At 45.6% G+C, this 26902-nt stretch overlaps 9 protein-coding genes across 9 annotated transcripts; 3 read left to right on the top strand and 6 right to left on the bottom strand.

Moving 5' to 3' along the window:
- Positions 1-850: 850 nt before the first annotated feature.
- On the bottom strand, positions 851-4194 carry BHQ10_008506 (uncharacterized protein; the record flags this gene model as incomplete). Its single annotated transcript, XM_040881319.1, has 7 exons — positions 851-2661; positions 2708-3028; positions 3091-3267; positions 3843-3927; positions 3981-4025; positions 4077-4133; positions 4192-4194. The coding sequence occupies 7 exons, from the start codon at positions 4192-4194 to the stop codon at positions 851-853; spliced, it is 2499 nt and encodes an 832-aa protein (XP_040737008.1).
- Positions 4195-4402: 208 nt separating this feature from the next.
- BHQ10_008505 (uncharacterized protein) lies at positions 4403-4981 on the top strand (the record flags this gene model as incomplete). Its single annotated transcript, XM_040881318.1, has 1 exon — positions 4403-4981. One exon carries the CDS (start codon positions 4403-4405, stop codon positions 4979-4981), a length of 579 nt encoding a protein of 192 aa, XP_040737007.1.
- Positions 4982-5902: 921 nt separating this feature from the next.
- BHQ10_008504 (uncharacterized protein) lies at positions 5903-7037 on the bottom strand (the record flags this gene model as incomplete). Its single annotated transcript, XM_040881317.1, has 3 exons — positions 5903-6265; positions 6320-6626; positions 6685-7037. 3 exons carry the CDS (start codon positions 7035-7037, stop codon positions 5903-5905), a joined length of 1023 nt encoding a protein of 340 aa, XP_040737006.1.
- Positions 7038-9240: 2203 nt separating this feature from the next.
- On the bottom strand, positions 9241-10237 carry BHQ10_008503 (uncharacterized protein; the record flags this gene model as incomplete). The annotated part of the gene is made up of 2 exons (XM_040881316.1): positions 9241-10086; positions 10181-10237. 2 exons carry the CDS (start codon positions 10235-10237, stop codon positions 9241-9243), a joined length of 903 nt encoding a protein of 300 aa, XP_040737005.1.
- Positions 10238-13568: 3331 nt separating this feature from the next.
- BHQ10_008502 (uncharacterized protein) lies at positions 13569-14961 on the bottom strand (the record flags this gene model as incomplete). Its single annotated transcript, XM_040881315.1, has 3 exons — positions 13569-13585; positions 13644-14661; positions 14740-14961. The coding sequence occupies 3 exons, from the start codon at positions 14959-14961 to the stop codon at positions 13569-13571; spliced, it is 1257 nt and encodes a 418-aa protein (XP_040737004.1).
- Positions 14962-15593: 632 nt separating this feature from the next.
- BHQ10_008501 (uncharacterized protein) lies at positions 15594-17141 on the top strand (the record flags this gene model as incomplete). Its single annotated transcript, XM_040881314.1, has 3 exons — positions 15594-16103; positions 16172-16655; positions 16774-17141. 3 exons carry the CDS (start codon positions 15594-15596, stop codon positions 17139-17141), a joined length of 1362 nt encoding a protein of 453 aa, XP_040737003.1.
- A 249-nt stretch (positions 17142-17390) lies between these two features.
- BHQ10_008500 (uncharacterized protein) lies at positions 17391-21036 on the bottom strand (the record flags this gene model as incomplete). Its single annotated transcript, XM_040881313.1, has 5 exons — positions 17391-18752; positions 18900-19545; positions 19601-20369; positions 20422-20510; positions 20564-21036. 5 exons carry the CDS (start codon positions 21034-21036, stop codon positions 17391-17393), a joined length of 3339 nt encoding a protein of 1112 aa, XP_040737002.1.
- Positions 21037-21658: 622 nt separating this feature from the next.
- BHQ10_008499 (uncharacterized protein) lies at positions 21659-22339 on the bottom strand (the record flags this gene model as incomplete). Its single annotated transcript, XM_040881310.1, has 5 exons — positions 21659-21793; positions 21873-22022; positions 22091-22175; positions 22226-22241; positions 22327-22339. The coding sequence occupies 5 exons, from the start codon at positions 22337-22339 to the stop codon at positions 21659-21661; spliced, it is 399 nt and encodes a 132-aa protein (XP_040737001.1).
- Positions 22340-24717: 2378 nt separating this feature from the next.
- On the top strand, positions 24718-26793 carry BHQ10_008498 (uncharacterized protein; the record flags this gene model as incomplete). The annotated part of the gene is made up of 2 exons (XM_040881309.1): positions 24718-25533; positions 25582-26793. 2 exons carry the CDS (start codon positions 24718-24720, stop codon positions 26791-26793), a joined length of 2028 nt encoding a protein of 675 aa, XP_040737000.1.
- Positions 26794-26902: the final 109 nt, after the last annotated feature.

Below are 26902 nucleotides of genomic sequence, written 5' to 3'. Positions count from 1 at the left end.
TGTGCGGAATACGGGGTACGAGTACGGAGTACGATCTTGTATTCAGAATATAAATACATAGGTGCCGGGCGATCCGGCTGCAGTGTTCACCTGTCGAGTCTCTCCTCTTGATTAGGTGAGGTGAGAGCATGGAGTAATGTAGATACCTAGCAGAACACTCACACTACTCTTTTGTCGCAACAAAGGAATATGTCGAAGGAGTCTGTAATTGCTGAATGAAGGAATTATGTCATGTATAAATAACAGCACGAGCATAACCCGATTACGTAACGCTGTTATCGGATACGGTCTCCATTCCGCCGTCCAGATCCGGTACATACGTACACACTGAGCATAAATTTCAGCTCTCGGTACGGAGTACACAAGAGGCGGAGGCCCGCACGGAGTACTACAAGCTTTCCTGCTCAACCTCTCCTATCAACACACTTTAATTCAGGAGTCAACCTCGCGAGACGTTCCAGACTAGGAAATCCATGACTCCAAGGAAAAACCATCGCCTGACTAATCTGAACCTTTGAGAGGACCCGTATGGCGTGATTACTTAATGCATATTAATCATTTGCATCGCGTTAAATCCGTAAGTCCGAATACGGTCGGGTACTTTACCATACACCGATGCATCGATACGTCAATACGGACGTGTTTGAGGGTTTGTGTAGGCCAAATGTGGTAATTCATTTAAGTTATACTCCATGGAGGCTAGCAAGTTCTCAAGTACGGGGGTATACTTCGGCCGAAATCTAGCTACCTACGTAGCTGAAATATTATGGAGGTTGGTGGGATTATATGCTGTAGGGTAGGTTTCACTGTTATTGAGATAGTAGATATAGTACAATGATACAGATCATGTCTAAACACTGCTGATATTCCCCAAGTCGTGTTCCTGTAGACGTAGATTAGCAACCACCGCAACAAAAAAAAAGGGCAAGGGAATGACTACCTTCAAATATTCACTCCCCTTCTCCTGATACTCCGCCCTCGAAATCGACCAAGTCGCCAACTCCGACCCAGTCGCCGCCCACTGCGCAGCTCCCTTCCAAGCATCCAGCACCGGATCCGCGGCCCGCCTAACAGACAAGCGCGCATTAGTAGGCAACACCCCCACCAACTCGCTGCGTAACCGTTCATCAAAGCCTTTGAAGAGCGTATTTCCGCCGGTCAAAAACACATCTTTTAGCAGTCGCGTGCGGTCTTCTTCGCTGGTGAATCGTTGGTTCAAGATGTCGGCTGCGATTTCGACGAGACCCGCTTGGTCAACGCCTGCTATTGAGGGCTGAAAGACTACTTCGGGGACGCGAATCCTTTCAACGTTCAAATGGATTTGGTGCGCTTCGCGTTGGCTCTCGGGATCAAATGGCCACGGTCCACGTAGGAAAACGTGGACTAGGCTTTTGGTCCAGTCTGATTGTGCGTCTAGAGTGTGTTCGTGCGTAAATTCAGGGTCGTACTGGAGTAGTTGTTCTTCAAGGGTCTTGAGCGTCACGCCCAAGTCTTCTTCCTCTTCGTCGTCGCTCTGTTCGCCCGTGGCGACCTGTCGGTATACACCCCAATCGTTATCGTCAGCACCAAAATCATCATCGTCACCGCCTCGTCGTCGCTTTTTGGGTCCCTCTGCTGCTAGGTTTGCCAAAGTCTTCATGCGCATTTGACTGGCGAGCGACTTGCGATTTCCAAGATCTGCCTTGAGACGCTCCCGCTCTTTAATCTTTTGTAGTAAGGCGTCACGGGCAGCACGTCTTTCGCCGATCCAGGCTTCAAAGTCGTTCTCGCGTCGCTCTTCGTCTAGTCTTTGCTCTTCCTCAACGCGAGCTTTTTCAGCCTCTTTCTCAGCTTTAGCGCGTTGGCGCGCTTCCATATTGGACTTCATTAACCGCTGGTGGCGTTTTTCCTTGAGACCAGCCTCATCCAATTCTTCGTCAGGGATATCAAGCATAGGAAAGGTCGCTTCTTCTGGATTCTCCTCGGTTTCATCAATGCCCAGGTCCTTATTTCGTGAACGTTTGATAGACCGTTCCAGATCCCGGATTGTGCGATCAAGGTGCGCCTCGTCTTTCATATCTTCAGCCTCCAATAGCCGCCGGGTCTCCTTTTTGGTTTGCGACGGTAGCTTCTGCTGTAGATCCTTGTAGTACTCCAGCTCTTGTTCCTTTTTCATCAACTTCTCCAATCGCATCTTTGCAGCTTGCTCTTGTAGACGTCGCCCACTTTCTTTCTTCCGTTCCGCAATCTTGTCGAGCTCTTCTTGAGTCTTTTCGACGACAACGTGCTCTGTGAACGGATACTGGACGACATAGTCCCGGTCTTCGAGACCCGTCCAATCCAAGAAATGGCTTAGCTCCTCGTTGTAGTCTGTAGACACGTAGCAGAGTTTGTGTACCAGGTCCTCCATTTGGTGCTCGATCATTCGTGCCGGGAATGTCGGATATTTGAGTCGCATGAGTTTCAACAAGTATTCCGACGCTTGTAATCCACCCCAGTTCAGTCGTGTCGCGTTTGATAGTAGTGCTTTCGAATTGAGTACCGGAACCACGTGTGTCGACGTATGCGATGACGAAACAATCAATCCATCTTTTCCACCATTGTATCGATACGAAAACAGCGAATCGATTCCGTACGCGACGGACGGGACACCGTAGCACTCAAACATAATCTCGTTCATCACTTAACCGTTAGCTACGTCCTTACCAGCTTCGTGTCGTCTACTTACTGCGTCGCGGATACGTCAAATTCGCAATAGGCTCCGTCATGACAATTGGTCTATCAACCGAACCCTCTGAGCCATCCACACCAAGTTTCAGGAAGACGTAATCCAAGACACCCTCCATGACATCCCAGTTTCCGACCACGCTGGTACCAGGATCAAAGGCATATCGCAACTGTCCTCGCGTCGTGGCATCGACATACGCATCGTAGCCGATGAATTGGCAGGCTTTATTCAGTTTCCGGTCTCGGTATCGGCTCATCACGGGTGGTAGAACGAATCGGGGGGATTTATCGAATGACCATCCTGCTTTGACGGTGTGGGAGCCTAAGAACATCGTTCATTAGTTTCAGACTCTTTTTGACAGTTGAGAACTTTGTAATCCACACCATTATCAATCACGATCGCGCTCGAACTCGGAGATGACCTGCTCTGCTCATAGCCATCGGGTTGAGGGGGACGGTAACCCTTGAATGGGTATTCTTGGACATTGTAGATTTTCGGAGGCGGTTTTGGTGAGTCTTTGTGACTTGAGCCGCTTGCGCGCGTAGAGGTTATAATTCGCTCTGAAATGATGGTCATTTTGTCTCAAGCTCTCGCTAGAGAGCGTGTTGGGGAGGAGGTTCAAGAAGCGGAATGAAGTTAAGCCTGGGGCATCATTTTTGAGTGTCGCATGTAGTTCGCTGAACGGATTGTAGATACTCTGATTTTTAAAGTTCCAGATGAGAATTTTGCAAAATACGGCGAAATGGATGCAGTGTTTTTTTGAAGGTGGTCTTAAGGAGAGGCAATGTAGCAGGATGTTGAATTCTTTGAAGGTTCCGGAGCTGGTCAGAAAGCTAAGATTCATCCCGACATCGCCAAGACCATGATTTCATTGGATCGCGCCTAAGTAGATATATCCATCCTATAACTACGACGAATTGTATGCTTGAAAGGCATTTATGGCCATTTATATTGTGCTGTCGGATTTCATGGGTATTTCTAATGCATCATAAATCATAATTCAAAAATTCCTTCATGCTCCTAGGTCCATCTCAAGAAGGATCCTTAATATTCTCCGTTGCTATATAAACAATTCATTAGCATATTCCCAACAATTGGCTTTCTTTACATTCACATGGCGGAATAGAAGACTAACCTTCAAGGTGAAATAGGACGTTGGACTGGTAGTTCTTGAACATCTGCGCCACCAATTCAACATTCATGTTTTGGACGTTGACTTCCTGAATGGACTTAGCATAAGACTTGTTAAACGCTCAAGGTGACAAAGACGAACCTGGAGACTCTTGTTCAAGATCATGACAGCTTCATTGAGCTTTTCCTATCATCGTGTAAGCACTTTTTGTAGTTGTATTGTGGCATGTTTACATACAATGTTGGTGATGATTCGGGAGAGTAGTAAACTCTGTTGGTGCTCGTGTGGACTCTCCTATTGATATCATTAGTATAATTCGTTTCTGCTAACTTACAAAGGGCAGTCTCCTCACCATATTGCGTAATCAGTCTGTAGTCCGATGGTTGATTGTTATGGTGATGCCGCCAAGAATACGCGATAAAGAAAGCTCTCCAGCGATGCGAACACGTGATTCGTCCGACATTGGCGACCATCATCCATCATCAACCTCACCTTCTCAACAGCTACAACTACCTGCAAAAGCTTCACTACGTCTTACAAAATTATCACCTACAAAAGTCATCATGCCTCCCGCAAACGCCACTACCGAAGAGCACCAAGAGCTGCTCGACACTCTCGACATCGCAACCCTCCCCCGACCCTTTCGCAACTCACACTGGAAACCCTCTCAACGCCGCAACAAAAACGTCAAACAATTACTATCCGAATCCTCACGCAAAGAAGCCTCTTCAATGGCCACCCAAGTCAACTCCGGCGCCACCACGCCCTTCGCCGTCAGCACCACGGACGGCTCGCAAACCCCCGTTGTCGCGACAGGTGCATCTACGCGTGCCCCCAACATTGCACAGGCAGCTCAGAGTTTGTCTACACTCGTCCTAGAGAAGAACCTCAGAGCTGCGAATCCTTCTGGCTACACGGGCGGTCCGGCTGTTACGTATACGAATATTGAGTCTGCGCCGTCGTTGAGCCCGGCTCATCAGCATCGGTACTGTGATCTTACAGGTTTGCCGGCACCGTATACGGATCCGAAGACGAGGTTACGTTATCACAATCGAGAGGTGTTTGGGGTTGTGAGGACGTTGGGCCAGGGTGTTGCGGAGAATTTCTTGGAGGCTAGAGGTGCACATGTCGTGCTGAAGTAGATCAGTACTTCGACAGTGTTCTTCCTCAAATCAGATACTAAATCTCTAATTACTTGGCCGGAGCGTAAGTCAAGCACCATGTTATTTTGATTGAATTATTCTAATGCTACGCAGCTTTCGATAGACATGTCAGGCCAACAAAGTCAAGCCCTTTCCACCCACCTGCCCCTCTCGAGACAGGTTCAAAGAAAACGCTCCGGCTTAATCGTGACCATTCAAATAGACGGTTAATCTTCGCCTGGTCCAGGAGAACCAATACAACCGATACCGACATTCCATGGGAAGGTTCATCAGTTACAGTGTCAAGTGACGCTGTTGGTTGTGGCGGGKTGGTTGTGTGATGCACGTTTGCGTGTAGGAATAACGAGTGGTGGAAAAGTTAGCAAAGAGAGAGTAGTAATAATTCAAGAATCAATCATTATAATTCCGAAGAATATCACTGCATATCAACTGTGTCCCTTTCGTAGAACTTGGTGGTGTAATCGTTTTGACCAACATTGGTGTTTAGAGATTGTTGACAAAAAATGGAGAAGAAAAGTTGTGTACGCGGAAATCACTGCTTTTAGGCTTCGCGCGCCAAGACCGTCGCTCTGTATATTCGTGGAAATACGAAATCCGCGTGTATATAGTATATATACTGGTCTATCTCCATAATATCTCCTGCCACTTTCGAACATTGGTACTTACTCCTTGTAATGTTCGGCTGGTGAGTAGAGTAAATGCTCACGGTGAATTGAAGACGGGTATCATTTTATTCTTCAAGGATAAATAGATTTGCACATCCAAACTTCATTTTAATGACATTGATTGAAATATATATCAAGACGAATCCAGAGAAATTGTTATTTTATCAGCATCAAAACATTGGGACTACCTACTTCATGCAAGTACATCAATATCTACGTGTACAAGCTCAACGGTTTACATGGCTAGATCATTCAACTCAACCATCTCCCCAATTGTCGTATCAACATACTCCCTCTGCTCCTTCAAAAACTCCTTCATCCCCTTCGTATCAAACTCCAACAACGCCCTCTTCCGCTCTCTCACCTTTTTGAGCTGCTCCCTTATCCGCTCCTCGAGGATTTCGAGCCTATACTCACTATACTGCATATACAGCTCCGGAAGATGACTGATAGGCCTCATACCAACGAGAATCGTCTCGTCCTTGACGAAAGCAGACTTGGGGCGGAAGGATGCTATCATTGCGATTCGCTCTGTGCCGCCGCGTGCTTTGAGGGCTTGGTGTTCGATGTAGCGGCCTTGCATTAGGACGGCGCAGCCCTAAGAACCCTGTCATTGGATTGTCGTGACCTCGTGGAATAAGGAGATACATACCTGCGTTGGTCCACGGACTTTCATTACCTGATCCTCACCCAATCGAACGGCGGTTTCACCACCCACCATGCCAGTGCAATCAGATAACATTGTAACGCAGACGAAAGGGACGCTGTCGTAGTGCCATGCAAATGCAGTTTCGTCTTCATCCTCCCCCATCTTGACTATAGAAGTGCTGTCGTCAATGGAGACGTTGGTATGACCTGTCTCGTATTCAAAGATAGGGATAAGCTCTATACCCGCGAGTTTGGAGACAATTTCGAGGACTTTGGGATTGTTCCAAATGGAATGGATGAATGGCGCATTCCTGGTCATGCCACTCTTTAGCAACATGGTAAACATTGGACGGGAGAAAGAAAACTTACCTTGCACCATAACCCCTGAGCATATTCGACGCAAAATCAGACATAACATGATGATTTTCCAGAATCTCTGGCGTGAACAGCTCTGCTCGTATCTGCTCAATAGCCTCGGGGGTAAACAAGGAAAAGGGAGTGGTGAGGGCAATAGGTGATATGCCTGCGCCTTCACGGCCAATTTCTTTCATGCTATAGATCTTCTCTGGGTTTACGAAGTTGAGATGTGTGTCGGGGTCGAAACGCTGGGCTCTAGGGACATTTTTCGTTGTGTCAATTAGGGACTGGGGGAGTGTTTTGGTGGCCTTTGTTCTCTGCTTTTGGCGAGGGCCGACAACGATGGGTGCGATGGCAATGGCCATTGTGGGTTAGGAGCGTTTGTCGTTATTATGGAATGTATACTGTACAAAGATTGTAGCTCATTAACAGACTTGGATTTTACAGGTTTATTTATGTTCGACATGTCCTTTCCTCGACCATATTGGATCATCAACATTCCTCAGTAAATGTTTCACTTGCCTTGCAGAGAAGGTCCAAAAATGAGATAGTAAGCCTGATAAGCCATGAGGAAAGCACTTTCCGAAGACCCGGTAATAGGCAAGATAAGGCAAAGCCAGATTTCTTGTGACAATCCACCACACCGGAGACTACTTGCCTTAGACTCTACCTCTTGGAGCATACATAATTTAAAGGATTCTTATGACAGGATCAATATACATTTAGTCTTAGGGACGCTCACTTCAAGCAGGTTGCCGATGCGGCGGGAGACGACGAGGGACAAGTTGCTTGTACATTATCTCACTATAAACGATGCTCATATACAATACTGTCCTTGAAATAGTAATCTAGCATGAATATTAAATGGTATTTCCATTATCAAGCCGTCAGGACCCGCGCTACAAAAGATGCATTTCCGAAATAGGACATACTCGATTTTTGCCTAATCGGGCCAATCTATCCATTTTAGGGTTAGGTAAGGTTCGACAACCACATCCACTCATAAGACAGTCATTTATCTTCGAAAAGAAACCATATGCAGATTTTCTTCCTTTCAAATATCAAGACACAATGGATGAAAAGAAATGGCAAGACAACGAACAAAGTACACCACATCGTGGCGTCACAGATAATGCGAGTTGGAATCAAGCTAACGGACTTGACCTTCCCCTTTGATATTCTATCGACAAAATGAACCACTCCGTGGCTGTCTTATTAGTAGACTCTATCTGGGCGTTTAATTTCCTATTCAGGGATGTGTTTGCATCCTGGCTTTTACGATTTATTGGCTTGGATGTGTAATATTTGGAAAAGGGCGTGATGACACGATTACATAAAGACATAAGGGAACTCTCGCATCGAGATGATATTACGATTATCTAGAAGGTAGCTGTAGGTCTAAAACAATCGTTTTCAAGTGGCAGGTACATTCAGTTTGTTCATTTGTGTCATTAATACCTAATATTCTAAGGGAAATATATACAAATCTAAACTTGCTAGCACAAAATAAGAAGAAAGCAGCTGAAATAAAGTTACATTCTCATCAACGAGTATAGGTATACTTTATTAACTAATCATCAAGCCATCCAGCATATTACTTTCCCTCAAAACCACCGGCCAACTCAAATGGCGATTGTTTCGTCGATCTCGAGTAGTCCATACCTCCACTGTAGCCTGACTCGCCATCTCAAACATACGTATCCCCGTACGCGCAGCTTCAATAACGAAAAGCTCTTTGACTCGTTTTCGTGTTGATGGGTTTAGTGCCTCGCAGCCAGCGATGAATAATGGCCAGCATATATCCGAGGATGGATCGTGAGTCTCTTGTCGCAGTTCTGTACACCGTGATAAAGATTTGATTGCTTTGTCGACAAGTTGTTGGATTAATAAGGGATCGATGTTGCGGACACAGCGGTAGAAGTAGATCAGGACCGCAGAGTGCATTGCATCGATGTAATGGGTTAGTGGTGATTCGGTAGCGTAATTTGCAGGGTCTGATATTCCTGGTGAAGAAAATGGAGATTCATGTAGGCAAGTTGTAGAAGTCGGTGATGGACTGTTATTTGGATTACTATTCCAGTCCCAAATCTCAGTTTCCAGTTCGTTAATTCTATCTGGCAGCAATGACGAATTGGTGTGCGGCTCATTGATGCCCCGTTCTTCGATCTCATTTATCAGAGCCGTAACACGCGATATCAATCCAAATAAGGAGGGTGCGATAGAAAATACACGCTCAAATAATGTTGGAATGCCGCTGCCATTACTGCAGAGATAGGTGTCTGGTATTGAGCTCGATGTTTCAAATGAAGGGAGTTGTCTTGTACGTGACGACGGGAAGTGAATAAGGTTTTCACGACTGAAAACCCCCACAGTATCTTGCATAGTTTGTATATAATAGAATATGTTCTGCAAAGTCCGTAGAGTCGTCGAAATGCGACTTAGCTGCACTCCATATATCGCAATCAAACGATTGATTTCTCGAAGGTAAATATAAGTATCGGCCAATTGTGCGCTTACAACCTGTATATTTAAATAATGTTAGTGCTTCGATTAAAAAAAGGAACAGACCTAAGAGAAGCTTACGCAGATAGTATACATGCTTGTCAAGGCAAGTATGGTATCCGCAACCTGCTCAGCTGGCATAGCCACTGAGAGCTTAGCCAAAGACAACCGGATTCGTCTCCTAGCTCGAAGTCTGTACTCTTCACCGAGCACCATCCACTTTGGATCATAATTTTCAGTATTCCGTGTTTGCTCGTGTAAATGAAAGGCACTCGCACCCAAGACGGCAAAGAAAAGGCCCATCTTGGCATGGGTCACTTCTCCTGAGATCATAGCCTCGCCCAGTACCTCGTGAACTTTCGGTACGTGGATAAATTCCCATGGAGATGTGTGGTACTTCCGAACCGGAAGAAAACTGGTTATGAGACTATTCCGGTAACGATCAAGGAGATAACCGATAGACTTCATATCGAGATCTGAGAAATCTGTAGCAAATGTCGTTGGCATTGAGAGGATCGAGCTATTAATATTCTCATTAGTAGTAGCCAAGTGACTTGAAAAATATTCATCAGATTCTTGAATGAACAGGTCAAGAAAGTCTTCCTGACTTGCTTCCGGTAAAACTTGATCATCTTCCCAAAATTTGGGATCCAGGTCAAATCCTTGGTATTTATCCACACCAAGGACCAAATTCACATCACTCAGATCAGCACCTTCGGCCAATTCTGATGTTGCCTTGAAATCATCACGGATCCCGGATATGATTTGCTCGGTTTCCGTTTTGTCGTTATTTCTCATGCGGAAAACACTGAAAGGACCACGGCTGAAAGTTGTAGTCTTCACATTGAAACTTTGAACGTCAATTTGCTCCAGAATCACATCAAGAGAAGCATTTGATGTTGATGATATAATCTGTGCAGTGTGCTTAGCACGTTCAACATCTTTCGTAGTACGAGAGTGGTTAGATACGTCCAGAATACGATTTCCCTAGGAGAAGTCGACTCACCAGACAGTAAAGAGTCTCTTCCGGAGCTAAACTTAAACCCTCGATCGTGCAGCCCATCTTCAGGATTGATGCTGTAGCCCGAGAATTCATTGAATCCTGAATGAAGCCAAACAAACTCAGACTTCCGTTCAGGAGTCAAGCATGAACGGTTGAGTTTGATGCAAGTAGAACACCGTGGCAGCAGACGATCGCACTTGGCCTGCCATATCTTCAGCACATAACGACTTTTAAGCACCAACGAAGGGATGAATACCAACCTTTCGTGAGCGGCATGTCAGACACGAGAGTCGCCGAGACATTTCGACGCCGAGCTCTCATACTGTCGAGGTCTCACCAATGGATGGGTGGTGACCTTCCAATATGAAGCCAGCAGCCCCACACCAATGTCCCTGTCAGAGAGGGAAACTCCTAAATTAGAAAGAGGTGTAGGATTCAAGTCGCCTCATTTTGATCTCATCTTGTGAGATTTTAGTATTTTGGCGCCCCTCACGCGGGGACGTCCATCGGGATTGACCTGCCAAATCTGGACGGCCAGCCCTTATCGATATCGCGCTTATCGGGACGAGTCTATTGGATGGCTGGATGAAGTAAATCCTTCAACATGCTGATATTCATTTGAAACCGCTTTACTGCGGTATCGAACAGTTCTCATCATAGTAATAAAGGTCAATATGATACGAGCAACAAATGAGATGAACAGAGCCGCATTCCAAGCATTAAAGCGGTATTACGCTATGCTTAACAAGGTTAGAAGAGATCTAAGCCCTAAGTCTGACCGCCAACCGCAAACAGTTAGGCGCGATGCGGCGTGTGTTCCTTCCGCTTTTGAAAATCGTGGCAGAAAAGGGGGACCTCATACTCCTTTCGAAAAATAAGTACACAACTTCACGAACACCCTTCGATTGACCGGAATTGCTTTCGCCATTGGACGAGTTGACGAATTTTCTTTGCACACCTCGTATTTATCCGCTTTCCTTACAGCACACCGCTCGATCGTTTAGTCGCCCCAATAAAGGACACGGTGTTTTGCGCGCGACGGTCGAACAAACAAACAAAGGCTGCAACATTAACTTGAATCGTTCGGAATCGTTGCGCTTCAAAGAATCAGAATTCGACATTCTTCTTACTCTAAAATTGCAATCGCGCCGTCTAGCCGTCGAAGAGCTCCAGGAATATACCCTGAGGCAAGAGCTGTAGTCTATCATCAAAATGCCTACCATGTGGCTTTCAGAGACGCAGAGTGAGTTGCTCCGATCCAAGGCTGCGCTTTAATTTGCGATTGGAGGCTAATAATCATGTCAAAAAATAGAGATTGGTGCAATCTTCTGCACTGGCGGTACGTTTCGAATATGCTACATACGGCGAAAGAACATCGAAAGGATGGACACTAATTGATGGATATAGGCGGCTTATTTCTCTTCGGAGGTGTATTAATGTTCTTTGATCGATCTATGTATGCCCTCTATACACAAGCAAAAATTGTTGAATGGCGTTTTACTAACAAGATTTCGCATCCAGGCTTGCTATGGGAAATGTCAGTGCTAACCCGGTCCCCTAACGACCACCCTGTTACCTGCTCCTCCAGCTCAAGACAAATCTAACCGTCCACGCTTTCAACTATCTAGATCCTCTTCCTAATCGGCCTTACCCTCATAATCGGTATCCAAAAAACAATCGCCTTCTTCTCCCGTCCCGCAAAACTCAGAGGCACTGCCGCATTCGCAGGCGGTATTCTGCTTATCCTCTTCCGATGGCCATTGATCGGTTTTTGTGTCGAATTATACGGCATTCTGATCCTATTCGGTGACTTCTTAGTGACAATCGGTCAGTTCGTGGGTGGTGTCCCTGTCATTGGACCGTATATCCAACAGGCTTTGAATACTTTGGCGGGGCAGAGGAGGAATGCTGAGTTACCTGTTTGAACGGGCACCATATGTATACTTGGTTGACTTGGCAGTTTTTTTTATCCTTTGGGATGTATAAACAAATAGAGGCTGGTTTGATTCGTTTCTTGTGATTGGTGTGGGATGGTATTCTGTTGTGATGAATTCGACAGGATGATATGTTTATTGATATGTAATAGGACAAAAACTTCTCTATATATATACTTAATGATATTGTAATGTACTTTCGGACAAACTTCAATAACCGGTCCAGAGCCCATCCTCCCGTCACCAATATAGCTTACAGCAATCACGGTAGTCACTTGACTATTACATTACAAAGTAGATTTCCCAGGAAGGGGGGCTATCCAGCAGCCTCGTGCTATATGACTTTTTGCTTGGTCAGGTTTCAGGTTCCGCAAAGTCTTTCAGTTTCGATTTGGAGTATCGCGCATCGTTCTCGATCACTATTTAGATCTAGCACAGTTGTCGCTGTATAACTACCTTCAACATACGCAACAGACGGGAGCAGACGGGAGCAGACCAGAGTTTGACCAAGCATTTGATGTATCACTCGCTCTAAAACATATAATCAATTGATTAATGTTTACTGAGACTATAAAGCGAGAATAAACGCAATTACCCATCCTCTTTCTCAGGAAAGAAGACTTACCCAGATATTTACAAGCTCACAGTGACTTGATACATAAATGACAGTCCAGACTCCATTAAATCTACAATTTAGGCCAATGATGCGAGAACTTGTTTAGGTAAATCGAGACTGGAAGTTCGGTCGAGACAGGACTTGGGTTTTGGCATCCCAGGATGCTCAAATGTTAGATCGTACGATTCTTAAGAGGCTTCCAGCAACTGAAAAAGTTCACTGACTTATTGGTGCTGTAATGGCTTGTAGTGTTGAAATGCATTGATCTAACATGCCCGGAAAAACTTCCCGTGTCCTTCGTCCTTCTTGCACCATCTTGAAAGCGGCTGTCAGGTTCTCCCTTAAAATTGCACTGTGTTTCCTGATCCCAATTCTTGCCCTACTTGATCTAGAAACCACCTTTTACTACCGGTGTTCGCCGAACGGGAACACCCTATCCTCAAACAAGGAATAACATTCATTGTGATCAGATCCAGCAAGAGAACAACGTAGCCTAGTATTTGAATTAAAGTAGTACATATAAAATCTGGGTAAGGGAGGCGAGACGTGGTCACACACTCTCATGAGCCCTAAATGGTAGTGAGGTCTTAAACTGACTGAATGTAAATATAGATCACAGGTTTTAAGAGTAGTTAGGACATGCAGAGATATGAAACATGTCGCATGGACAAACAGCAAACAATGAAGGTCTTCCAAGAGGCATGAGGAAGATTAATGAAACCCTAGTAGTATCCAGATTAGTAGATTGAATTGACTGATGGTTTTCGCGGGTATGGCTGCAATTCCAATGGCCAGTGTGGGTTAGGATTTAGTGCAATCACCCAATTCCACGCAATTAAAGTTATACTAGAGCCGCGACTAAGGGGAAGTCATTAACTATCCACTAAGGTTGTTATAGAAGAGCAGTGAGACTTACAGCCGACAGCCTTTGCATCGTAATCATACATGCTGTAATATTTTCTCAAGAATGCGGAACCAAGGATGATCTGCTTAGGATCGTCGTCCTCTTCCGGATCAAAGAGGGAGAAAGCTGAGACACATGTCATCGGGTAGCCAGGCCACTTCCACTCAATTGTGTAATCGTAAGGTGAAAGGATAAAGGTATGCCCGGCGATTGTGAGAGATACGTCAGGCATATATATTCGTTCCGCACAAGGCACATTCGGTGGCAGCATGAATTGGTCGAAATCAAAGCCAAGAGCTTCCATTAAATATGACCCAGTGTACGAATCGAGGTAGATATAAGGCCAAGCAGTAGTGAATAGAACCGTATGGTTATCCAGTGGCCATTCACGATACTCCCCACTTGGCAACTCGAACTTCACTCCTCCTGAGTCCGAGTGTGTCTGCCAGGCCTCTGGTAGGATAACTTTGGTCGTGGTGTTTTCAAGAGGGAACCAGATGATAGGACCATGGAACAATTGTTGGTTAACATCTCCAATCATCAGTTGCCCCGGGTTAGCAAGCTTCAATCCATAGATATTGGTCTTTAGATGGCCTTGGATGGCGGCATTCTTCAGTGGAGACCTGAAGCCCTTGGCTGCGCCGCCAGCATGCGGGTTCCCCAGTCCCAGAATGCCATAAATGATCCATACATCGTCGTACGAGACCCCTTTCCATTGCGAACGTAGTGATTCCTGGAACCACTGGTCTTGAATCTCAAACTGTCCGAGATTCATTGAATCCTGTGAGGCACGACCAGAAGACTGTAAGAACCGATAGTCTAAGTCCACCAACGTCCCATTGTCCTTGTGAGTGGATGACATGCTTGAATTATACCCCTTCTCATTGTCTTCAGCAGCAGCACACGAATCGCAGTCAACAGAAAGTATATAAGTACTTAGGGACGACGTGTCCAAAAGTACGTGACGTCGTTGAGCCGGAGTGCCGAAGCCCACTTGAATGAAGTATCCGAGTTCTTTGGTCAGGTTATTCTAGAAATATAGTTAGATTTCTGCGTCTCGATGCGTACGCCTAGACATCTACTCGTCAGTGCTGCGAGGCGTACGTACTGTTACATCCAAAACTGCAACTCCTTTATCGAGCTGAGGGAGCCTCCAGTCATTCAGATGAGCCTCTTCTCGCATTGGCTTCTGACCATTGGCATCATGTAGAATGTTGTCATTTCCCACCTCGTTGGAGATTGTAGAGCGTGCATCCTGTCTTTCACCTAGTGCAGTAGTTATAATAAAATATAGAAATTGTACTCTGAGCTGAAACTTGTTTACCCACATGTCTGATGTAATGCCGTTTGACAAAGGGGGGTTTCTATAACTTTGAGCTTATTTTATAGACAAAGGATAAAGGCACCCATTTTGAAAGCAATCAACCATCGGAGAAATGACACTCTTCCTTGCTTATTGTTCACCGGCTTCACTTGGCACTTGGCTATTTGATTTCACTATTAGCGTGGATCATCGCTCAGCTTATGAGCGTAGCTGCTCTGGCTGCGGCTAGTATCACAATATGACTGGATGAGAGCACCCGAAATGTGCTCATGTACTCGTAGTATGCATCTCACCAGTAATTGCGAAATCCACACTTGTCTTATCTTCGAACCAAGACTACCTGTAAATGTGGGGCTAGTCTGACTAGTGCCCATACTAGCTTTCTGGTTGTAATGAGGCTCTGAGATAACAATACTAGCTATATACTACTGGTCATAATTATTCTTGAGGCTTTGGACTAGACACGCCAAGTGCGCAGCCACGAAAAGAAACACTCGTTGCTGTATTTAATCAGTAGAACGGCTTAACTCAACCACGTAAGAAAGAAATTGTTTTCTAATCATCAATAAATCCCAGCTTCATAATCTGGTTTCGCTGAACAAACGCAAAATCCCACCAATTCACCTGAGTTCGCACCGATGGAAGAGCACCGTGAAACATGGGCACCACCAATATGGGCACCCGACACACTCAGCTACAGAAAGTTTTTTAATGCGTCCGTGTCGGGAGACATGCAAGCGATGCAGGAGGCTCTAGCTACCGGAGAAATTAATGTTAATGCGTGCCCGAAGTGGGCAGACTGGGAAGGTGACACGGCCCTACACCAAGCCGCTGAATACGGTCATCTCGAACTTGTCCAATTGCTTATATCTCATGGTGCCGAAGTCGACCGGAGGAATTACTCGCCAGTAGGACCAATGACTGCCCTACACCTTGCCGCCTATCAAGGGCATATTGCTATCGTCAAGGAACTCCTGCAAAACGGAGCTGATGTGAACACCCGCGGTCAAATGGGAGGGCCGCTTTTAAATTTTGTGCTGTGGAATAAAAGAAGCATTTCCGATAAGGAGTATAAGATCATCGAGCTGGTGCTCAGCCAAGGGAGTTATAATATTCATTCATGGCTCATGGAAATGGGGGGCACGATAGTAAGTCTAGCTCTTTAGGGCTCTATTTTCATAATCAAATATACTGGTTCTAATTAACTCTTACAAAGCTCCATCAAGCGGCTGAAATTGGGGATCTCACACTTATCCAGTATTTAGTAGGTAATGGAGCCGACTGCAATTACGTCGCCCCGACCTACGAGACTGACACTGTGTTATACCATGCTGTTATGTATAAGCAGATTGATGCATGTAGACTGCTTATTGATTTAGGGGCCCAGGTCACTCCTGGCGCCTTTGGTCAAGCCTCTTCTATGGATATGATTGAGCTTCTACGTCCCCATCTTAGCCAGTCAGATATATCGATTAGCGGAGTTTTACATTTCGCGCCTGCCCACTTTGTGCGTGATCTTTTGGCAAGGCAGATAGTGAACGTGAATGATGTGAATCTGAATGGCGAGTCATCGCTTTTTGGAGCATGCTTAGGAAGAAAATCTACGGCAAAGCTTGAAGCTCTACTGGAATTTGGGGCTGATCCTCATGTTCGTACTTCTCGAGTCGTACCAGGTAAGATATACAAAGGGGACACACCGTGTAAGTTTACTTAAATCTTGTTTGAACTTTTTCCATATATGATAGCGGTGATGATATTAATATTGATTATCACCTCCTCTGCTAGTGCATTGGGCAGTATTATTTTCTCCTCCGACAGGTATCACTATGCTCATTCGAGCCGGGGCGGATCTGGAAGCTAGAAATGAAGCAGGGCACACCCCTCTAATTCGACTTGCTATGTCGGAACGAAATATACCTGAAAAAGATCACCAGGAAATTTTCGAGCTTCTTATAAAGGAAGGAGCAGACGTCAATGCGATTGATTTGGAACAAAACACAGCCCTTCATCATTTGGCTATGTACAGAAGGCATGTCATGAGTTCGCTGGAAATCCTGGGGGTCTTCCAGTTACTCGTGAAAGCGGGTGCATTGACCAATTTGGCTAACTCGCAAGGCAAAACTTGTCTAGAATTATTCAGTCCAAGTGCAACCTTTCGCATGTCCATAGATGCGCTCTTTCCATAGTGCAATATAGGACCTGGCATTGGTCGAACATGGAGCCAGACAGGCCTGATAGAGTGCTAGATGAGTGATAAAAACTTTAACGCATCTACCTAACCCTTACTCGTCCCTGCCCAGGTGCCATTAGAAATCTTGAAAAAATGAGTTTATTCGACAATTCTCGCGACGGACGTGAAATGTATCCATAAATGATCATAGTGTCATAAGTCGAAGAATTATGCTGGACGAAAAAAGCACTCGCCCTTTGTCAGCTCAATCCGACTTATGCGTTAGTACGCAGTCCCATTTCGAAGCTTCTGTTCCCGTAACATTCCCCCTATCATCAACGACAATATTATCTATATCCTGCCACGAATCTCCCTTCTTCACCACAGCACACAAATACTCTGAGGGAAACTGTGGATTTGCACTCTCAAACGTTTTGAACCATATCTCAGACTTATTCTCCGGCACAGCAGCTAGTATCTGTCGTAATGTCTCTCCATATCTTCCGCCTGGCGTCTGCATATCTGCACCCTTTTTGAGCAGTAACACAAAAATATCTGTATATGCATTCCCAAGTGCATGGCGTAATGCAGATTTGAACATTACGCCTTCGGCATGAATATCCGCGCCCTGTGAGATGAGATAATCTACCATCTCGACATCTCCAAAATGCGCGGCGGTATGCAGCGAGGTCCCAAACGCACCTCCTCTTTGATTCACATTCGCACCGTTGGCAACAAGGACTTTCAAAGTCTCGACCGATCCAAAAGTTGCAGCTGTCAGCTGCAAAGGAAACCCGAACCGGCCGCCGCCGGAACTAATACTTGCACCGTATTGAAGCAGTAATTCCACAACTTTGGGCTGCTCGTTGGAACATGCAATTTGTAAAGGTGTCTCATCTTGATATCGTTCGGAGTTTGGGTTGGCGCCATTTTCGAGGAGATGGCGTATGATTTCAATGTCCTTAGATCGCACTGCAGAACACAGTGCCATTGAACTGTCGGCACGAGCTCCGTAGTCCATCAGGAGCTTGACGATACGGATATCTGCGGATCTGCATGCTGCGGCAAGACAGCTCTTTTTCCAATCATCATTCCCATTGACTCCATAGGTAGGGTCTGCCCCTTGAGCGAGTAAAAGTTTCACGCATGGAAGATCGCCGTTGTAGCATGATGCCAATAAACTTGACCCGACTTCACCACCGCAGATATTAGGATCAGCGCCGTGCTTAAGAAGAATCTGTACTGTTGTAGGGGTCTTCTGCTCAAGAATGTATCCCGGTCGAGACCAACGAGTCGGCCAAAAGTGGCGTGACATCTCGAAGAAGTGACGATCATGTCTTCCGGCTACAGCTGCTTGAAGTGCAGTCTCATAATAGCCACCTCTAGCATTGACATCAACGTCTTCATATAATTCGTTCTGCACAAAATCATCAAGACCAAAGTAGCTAGCTGCGTTTAGGACTGTAGCAAATTTCCCATCGCCAGTGAAATCAGCCCCAAACTGTAGTAATAGTTTAGTAGTTCCGGCTTTATCCTTAGGGAGGACTGTTGGCAAATAGGCAGCACGTAGTGCGTCTTTCAAGACCTGCTCATTCTTGATATCAACCTCCTTGTTCTCGAGCATCAGCTTAAGCACAGTCAAGAGTGCATTATGACAAACCACTTCTAGAGGCGATGGTAGTATTGAGCCAGGACCGACGAGATCGGAATGAATTATCGGCAGCTTGGATATTGATAAAGATCCTGATATATGGGTAACCCATCTAGAATATACCTCTTTCTTGTGCACAAAAAAGTCCAGTGCTAGTTCGTGAATTTTAGCCATTCCCTCAGGTACTTTCTCGTAGTGATACAGCCAATTCTCCACAGCATAGATAGCTAATGGAAGGCTTTCTCCTGCAGCTGAAACGGCATCATCTTTAATCAAAGGCATGTACATAAGACAGCAGTTCGTGATCAATGCATGGGCATTGGGCTCTCTGATCCCAAACATTGCCGCATTCCCAGTCAGTATATCACTTGACAGGAGATACTCTCGAATAGAAATATGTGCCAATCGGACTAACACCCTGGGCTCGGAACCATTTTCATGATCGTACTCCTCAATAGTCGTAAGGAGATTCGGACATATATTCAAAACCTCGGCTGTCTCCCAATAACGCTCAATATCATGGAATGATTCTGCTTTGAGATCCAAGGCAACAAGTTCAGCCAACTCTTCAATTGACAACGGACGAAGACTGAAGAGTAACCAGCTGAGTATTCGTATCGCAAATTCAAAGTCATCGTCCGATATTCGGCTCAATATCTGAGCATATGTGTTGTTGAGGCCCTTGGGCATGGTTTCGAGGGCTTGTCGCAGCCCTGGGGGATTGCGGCATCTCACTAGTGATGTGAGCTGATATCTAACCCATAGAAACCTGTAAAAATCAATATTAGTACAACCTTTTCCAGACAATGAGTACCAATACCTACATTCCATCAGATTTCTCTATCAAAGGTTGTTCAATTTCCTCTTGCACATTAGGGTGATTGCGCCACCTTTTTAGGTCCCTGTCCGTACGCAGCCGGTCTCGAATATAAATTCGGATATCTTGCTTGACGACTTCGGCGGATAGTCTCATCGAAATTTTGTCCATATTCATGCTTTCAAAAAAGTCTTTTATATTCATCAGTTCACGGCTTGTGAAGATGAGATGCATTTGAACCGTCCATTTTTCGAACTCCTCCAAGATATCAAAGAGGTCTTGCAGATCCTGGCATTCATCCAAGGCGTCTAAAACGATGTAAACGTCACGAAACTCAGAAATGAGATCTCTTAGGGTAGACAGAAGCTGCTCGGGTGATGCTTGCTGGTCCCCATCCTCTATCAATTGTTCAAAGACATTTGATGTGCGTTTGCCACGGTCAAAGAGCTGTTTCAGTAAAGCCCGCAACATCCCAGATGATGACTTCTTGTCATTATCGTCGCCTTTGAAGTAGAAGTAAGCTACAGCAATACTCATGTCTTGACTGCTATACTTTGAAAGGTCTTCGATGACCGTTGAGGACAAGATGGTTTTACCACACCCAGCAATTCCATACATCCAAAATGACGAGCCTGCGGTTCGCTTCCATTCTTGATATCTATAGTTGTCAATTAGCCAAGAGCCTGTATTCTCTGTCTTCATCCGCAATGCATGTGTATGATCAAACGAAGCATTCGGGGCTGAAAGCCATTTGACGATTTTCTCTCCATGTTCGCCTGCGCCGTGAATCAGTCAGACGAAAATCAGAATTTAATTTTGTGTACTGACGGCGTATCTCTTCATCTTTCTGTGAGTGAAGATACTTTACCATTGAATGAGTCTCAAAGGTTTTTTCGCGAATCTCGAGAATATTATCACTAATCGATGTTATCAGCAATATCAACTTTTCCCACGAAAGGGCTTTTCATACGTCTCATCCAAGGTCAATGCCAAGCTAAACAGAGAAATATAATGGTTTATATCATCCATGATATTCCTCATATAGGCCTCCTTAAGTGGCCAATGCAAAGCCCGCAAGAACGATTCCTTCTTCGTCAAATTCGCCTGACTCGTGGGCATAATATCCCGCTCCAACTGCTCCAATTTCCGGAGACATTCTTCAAAGACATACTCCAGTTGACATAACTTGTGCAGAGTCGGCAGTAAATAAGACTTTTCTTCTGCATCGCTATCTTCTCCGTTTTGGAGTACATGAGTGCCGCGCTGTGTTAGCTCTTCGAGCGTCCTGAGTACTATTTGCAGTCCGCCTAGTTCTTGGACCAGCCTTAGAATCAGACTTTTTGTGTTCCGTGCTGATTTTACGTAGTTCATGCAGTGAGTGCTGATTACACTTGTGATCTGAATGACCGCAATCACGCTTGCGGTGACGCTCAGGGGATCCATTTCTTGAGTCCTTATGGCTGGAAAGCCATTGGCATGACATCTGAGGGAATTCCATCATTCTAGAAGACGACTTTGTTATATAAATGTTTCGCTAAGCTTGTCGTCTATTTTGATCCCTGCTGGTGTTCGATGAACAAGGCTGTAGTTGGTTGTGCTGGACGAATGAGGCCCAGTAGCCGCCGAGGCTACATTAGCAGCGTTTCGCTTCCCTGCAGGTGCTGCGCCGCGCGTAACGACATCAGCAAATCAACTTCAGTCTTTACTGTATGTTTCAGAATTACACAGGGAAATGATTGGGTCAAATAGTTTGCATAAAACTGAAACGCTAAAACGCAAGGCACATTCGACAAAGACTAGGTCAGCAAGACAGTTATTCTCAGTTTGCATTTCTGTCTATTGGGTGTTTTTGCGTCACTCTTTTTGTTTATATCCAGTCAAACTATAGTGACCATGCGAATGAAAGAATCGGTATTCAAATACGACAACCGCGATATCTCGGACGTAGAAACATAACAGGTATTCTTCACTGATTGTCCGAAAAGAAAAGTCGAAATTCTCCGTCATAAAATGCATCATCTTTCCTTTTCCTCAACGATTACTCGCGAACATAAGACGGCCTAGTTTAAAGGTTATTATCGATGAGGTATTTGGCTTGCTGTGTGACCAAGGTTACGGCCTTGTTGGCAGGAACTGTTTCGTTGAAATGCGAAACGAGAATGGAGCTGGTGCACTTGGCAGCAATAATACCCTCCTTTCCCTGTTGTTGTCGAAGATTCATATTAGCTATAAACCCGTCCTGGACCGAAATATTTGGGTTCAATATCATCCAAGCATACCTGAGCACAGAAGAGAACGGGAATCTTATCAGCGGGCTCATCGATCCAACCGAAGAAGTATTTCTTTCCTCCGACAGTAATTCCGCTTGTTTGGGCCGAGGTGGGGTCGTTAAATGCGACAGCAATCTTGTTCATCTCTTCGGGAGTGAGCTATAGACGGATGCGAATTAGCGATGCGGTTCCTGCTAAATAGCATCTGACTTTTTATGTCTATGTACCTCGACATCAGATGCCTTTCCCCATACTGATTGACCGGTTTGGTCAATGAGAATAGCTTGGTCAACTAGACCGGATCCAACAATGCTATTGTTCGTCAGGAAATGATATCAATGACACGACTTCGTAGAACGTACTGTTGGCTGAGGTAACCTATGACAATTGCATATTAGTATGTACAACCTTAAACTTCAGAGAAAAACGTGGTCCGTATCGGAAAGTTAATAGTCATGCTTACCGTCCCAAGACATCTTGACAGATGTGCGTGTGATTATCAGGCGAACAAATAGACGAAGCTGTTTAGCCAAGCAACCACCGATACGGAGATCAAGCGGAAGGCGGATAGAATTGGTCCGAGGGACTTGGGGTACTATTCGTCAAGGAGATAACCTAAGGACAAGGCCACTGTAGAGGAGCTTCAAAAAAGGTAAAAAAAGATTACAGAAATAATAGAGATGAACGTTTGTTTTGTTGAATAGACGAAAGTTGTTGATTTAGACACGCAGTCACGTGGAGTGGGGGTTTGTGCCCCGCCTTTTTTGGGTTTGGCGTCGGTGTCGTCACCACAACAACTCTTCATATATAATACTATCCACGTATTATTCTAAATCGGAATATCTACAGACTGTTATAGCCATGATGCAACACATCTACAAGGATTTCATACGATTAATGCGATAGCCTTGACTCATCCCCTACTCAACCCGAAGCCAAAAACTTTAGTTTCTAACAGCTCACGGCGTCTGCAATACATCGATTGCCCCTCATATGGACACACTAGATTGATTATCCATTTGACACATCACACGATGGGTCCCCAACGTGAATACCTTGTACTAGGTCGGGTCGCTAACGAAATGATGTGAGGGACTCTGTGCCTGACACCGTTATTCACCGACTCCGGCAAACCGAGAGATACCGAAGTTTATATTCAAATAACCCTTAGGGTAAGAGGTTCCAGCATCGTGTGCCAATATACTCGATTCTGCCAGCAGTCATTGATTGATGTAGACACTTTCAGACAATCTATCAACATTGGTGTTCACACTAATATAGGCAGCCATCCTGAAAGACTGCGTGAAACTGCGACCTTTGCTATTCGGAAAGCGTTTATTTTCCGCAGTAAGAAGCTAAAATTTGGAAAGTTCTCTCCTCCGGTGATATGTAGGTATCCAGAAATCCGATATTATTTAATACACTTCTACGACATGAATGTTGGCTTTTTCTGTATACTTTGGCGTCACCTGTTTTAGCTTCCTGCGGTAACTTGTAGAGCCTCCTCGACTTGACACAAGTGTCATTGTGAGCTCTATGAAATAATAATCTCATTCTGACAATAGAAGAAATCAGAGGGCAAAGCCTAGATATGATGAACATGTGTTAGATCGCATGGTCTGATGTACTATAGGATTTGGCCGATTCTACCACCATTTCGCTCTTCTGCACTGCTTTTTTAGTGTCTTGGAGTGCTTGACAAGCAAGACATAAATTGATGCCTAAGGCATCAATTTGAGGTGGGGCATAAGGATAACCGTTTGATCAGCAGCGATTGCGAGATTCTGGACTCTTCAAACTCTTACCTGTGGAACAAACTCACACCAATTATCTCTGAAAGACGGTGAATATTCCGTCTTTGATGCCGTGATTACAATGACGTCTGGAGTCCAGGGTCGATGCATGAAAAGTATTGCAGACACGCCACCGTGTTTCACTAGTGTTTAGCCTCCCACGATGCCATCTCGAATTTCTAACGAGCATTCTACCGAATCTGCAAAATGTCCGATTGACTACCAGGATCCGTAGTTACTCTGCATTTGTCTCTTTTTCTGTGTTTCGTATACTAAGTCCTGTTTGCAATAGTCAGGCTGCGTCAGCTACAACCATCAGGACAACATCAGCTGAAGTCGCGGAAGCCGTACACGGGACCAGCACATCAAAGGCGCCMCCCCGCCGTTCCTCTTTGATTGCGGTCCACCAAGAACAATTTACAGCTGTCAAATTCACAAGTCAGAATACCAGTCAACCAACGAGTCTTCCGATGCGGCAACGCAAAAGAGAGGCTTGAGAGTCGTTGGCCGCTCTGCACTGCGATTGGCCCGACGCCAATTAAGGGTATTCACCAGTCAGCAAAGCGTCTCCGTGTTTTAATTAATCCTCAACCATACGGGGGCAACCCATCAAATCTCCCATACCAAATGCTTATTCGTCTAACGGAAGAATACATAGTACATGAAGCCTAAAACCTAGACCATCAAAGCCAAAGACCCATTCAATTTGTATTCCGCCTCCTCATCCCTGCCAAAATGGGCCAATCATCACGGTTGATCTGGTCTGTCGCATCATTGAATTAAAAAATTTAGATCTGTGTCACGTTGAGTCCAGAATCAATTAAAGGCTGACTATGTCCGCTTCGCTCGGCTGGAGCGAGTCGTTGGTCAAACATTATTTTCTTCATATTTTCAAACATCCTGCACTGGTGCAGAAAGTGTCTTAGGGTTACCCCGTCCTCTCCTTTCTCTCTTCTGGCTTTCTGGAAAGCCGTCCACTCCTTTATTATAATTAAAAAAATATATACTTGAACGAGTCATTTTACCTACCGTAAACTTTGCAAGAGGAGATTCGGACCGAAATGGGTATCTTTGGCAGATCTCGCGCAAACACCACAAATGGGGGGATATCGCAACCAGTCCTTACATTCTCGGATGCAGCGCCTCGCGATGATCTTCAATCGTTGGGGAAGTCGGAGCCGACACATCCAAGATCATATACGGCGAAGCCCGATAAACAGACAGGAACGGCAACGTCAAATGGGCGAGGCTTGAGACAGAAACATCAGAAAAATGTTATCCAAGCATTCGACTTTACAGTTACGCAGCCTCCCGAGGGTCCTTTGACGGGAGATGAAGCGGTTGGCATGAATGGCGGAATGGAATCCCATGCAATCGGGATTGCGTTGGGGAGTCCGAGTATGGTACCGCCTCCTCAATATCATCCTATCGAATGGTCCAGCCCTTCTTCAGAGCGACAGGATCCGTCGACAACAACAATAACTGCCAACAACACGGAATCCTTGCGCCGGAAACCGAGTAAATGGAAGAAACTCGGGGGAATGCTAAAAGGACGTCAGAACGACGGGAAGCGCACCCGTGAAGGATTTTACCAGCTTGATATCAATAAGTCGCAAGAGGAGACTGTGCCGGTGATCCAGAACCCAGACTATAAGCAACCTATCGTCACAGTGTCGCCAAGATTTAATGATGGTCGCTGGGATGGTCAACAGAAGACACAGACGCCGGGTGATTCTTTGTTGGCGGTTAATATCCCGACGGTGCAGATGGAGCGTTACAGTGTGATGTTTCGTAGTGTGCTAGGAGAGAAGCCATCGTCGAACTTGCTGGCTCGACGGAGCAAAGCGTTGAACCAGCTTCATGTGGATGGCATGGAGGTGAGTGACAGATCTTTCTTTTCAGGTATTAATGTTGACGAGAAGTAGGCTGGTCTCTATGAACCACACAGACCGCAACGACGCGCAACATCACCATCGACAAACCGTTCATCAACATTCACATTGTTTCCTGGCGTTCCACAAAACAAGATCATCATTAATGGCGCCGACAAACCCACTCCAACTGCTAGCGAGTTCGCTCCACGAAGCCCTATCAGATCAAATACTTATCCAAGGGCAATGAAGACCAGTAATCACGGCGATCACTTGGCAATCCCGGATCTCACTCCGGCCCTGTCAACTGGTACTTCGTCCGGGTTCTCGTCTGCAGGTTACTCTTCTGCGGAACCGTCGCCTATACCGTTCAATGCACCCGTTTCTACTAGAGATTATATCAATCCCAAGAATGAGCCGGTCTGGGAGATGATCAATTCTAAAAAAGCGGCTTCTGGTTCTCCGGAAGGTGTTCGACATTCTACGGACGTCGAAGCATCTCCAAAACCAACTTCAACGCCAACGATGACCACGCCTTTGATACCGCATGATCACATTGTCCAGAAAGTGAAGCCTGCAATAAAACCATCAATCGCTGTCCTACCACCACGAAAAACTTCCTTACCTGCCTACGCAGATAGAGCAAAACTCAAACTCCGACACCAAGAAGACCACAACCCCCTTCTGTCAGTCAACGAAAACCACCCTTCCCCCATCCGAGGTGCACCAGCACCAGCACCAGCACCGCAACCACAACTCATGCGCTCCCAAACAATGCCTCTACCCCTAAACATCACCAAAAAACCTTCCCCCCATACTCAGGCTTCAACATCAACAAGAACAACAGGAGAAACCCCACTCCTCCACCCCTCCCCTTCAACAGACTCCCTCCTCCTCCCCAGCACCACCGGCGACACATCCTTCACCACCTCATCGTCCCAGTCCCCCTCCCCTCTAATCCCGCAAACCATCGAAATCTCAATCGCGCGCTCCGTCTCCGTAAGTCGACGCATAATCCCGAAACAAACCCTCGTGCCACTAGGCGCAAATCCGCATGTTTTCTTCCATAATGAGAATGAGCGGTATGGTGAACTCAAAGCGCATAAGAAGGGAGCTGTTTTGATCGATGTTACTTCTCCGACGACTACCGCGAATATCGATGGAGAGAGTGGGAGTCGGAGTGGTGGTGAGGGTGGTCTTGGGGTTAGGGGAAGTGCGGGACATAGATATCAGAAGTCGCAGGATATTGTTATCGAGTCTGCGTAACCCTTCCCTGTCCTTCTTTAGCCTGGTTTGTTGGAGTTGTGCGTTGGAGAGATGGAGTCCATTCCTTCTTTCCTTTTACTTTTGTTTTGATTTATGAAATATACTGTTT

Source organism: Talaromyces amestolkiae, assembly GCF_001896365.1.
Source record: "Talaromyces amestolkiae strain CIB chromosome Unknown scaffold19.1, whole genome shotgun sequence".
Lineage (NCBI taxonomy): Eukaryota > Fungi > Ascomycota > Eurotiomycetes > Eurotiales > Trichocomaceae > Talaromyces > Talaromyces amestolkiae.
Note: the sequence above shows the minus strand (reverse complement) of the source record. Positions and strands in the feature narration are given on the sequence as shown.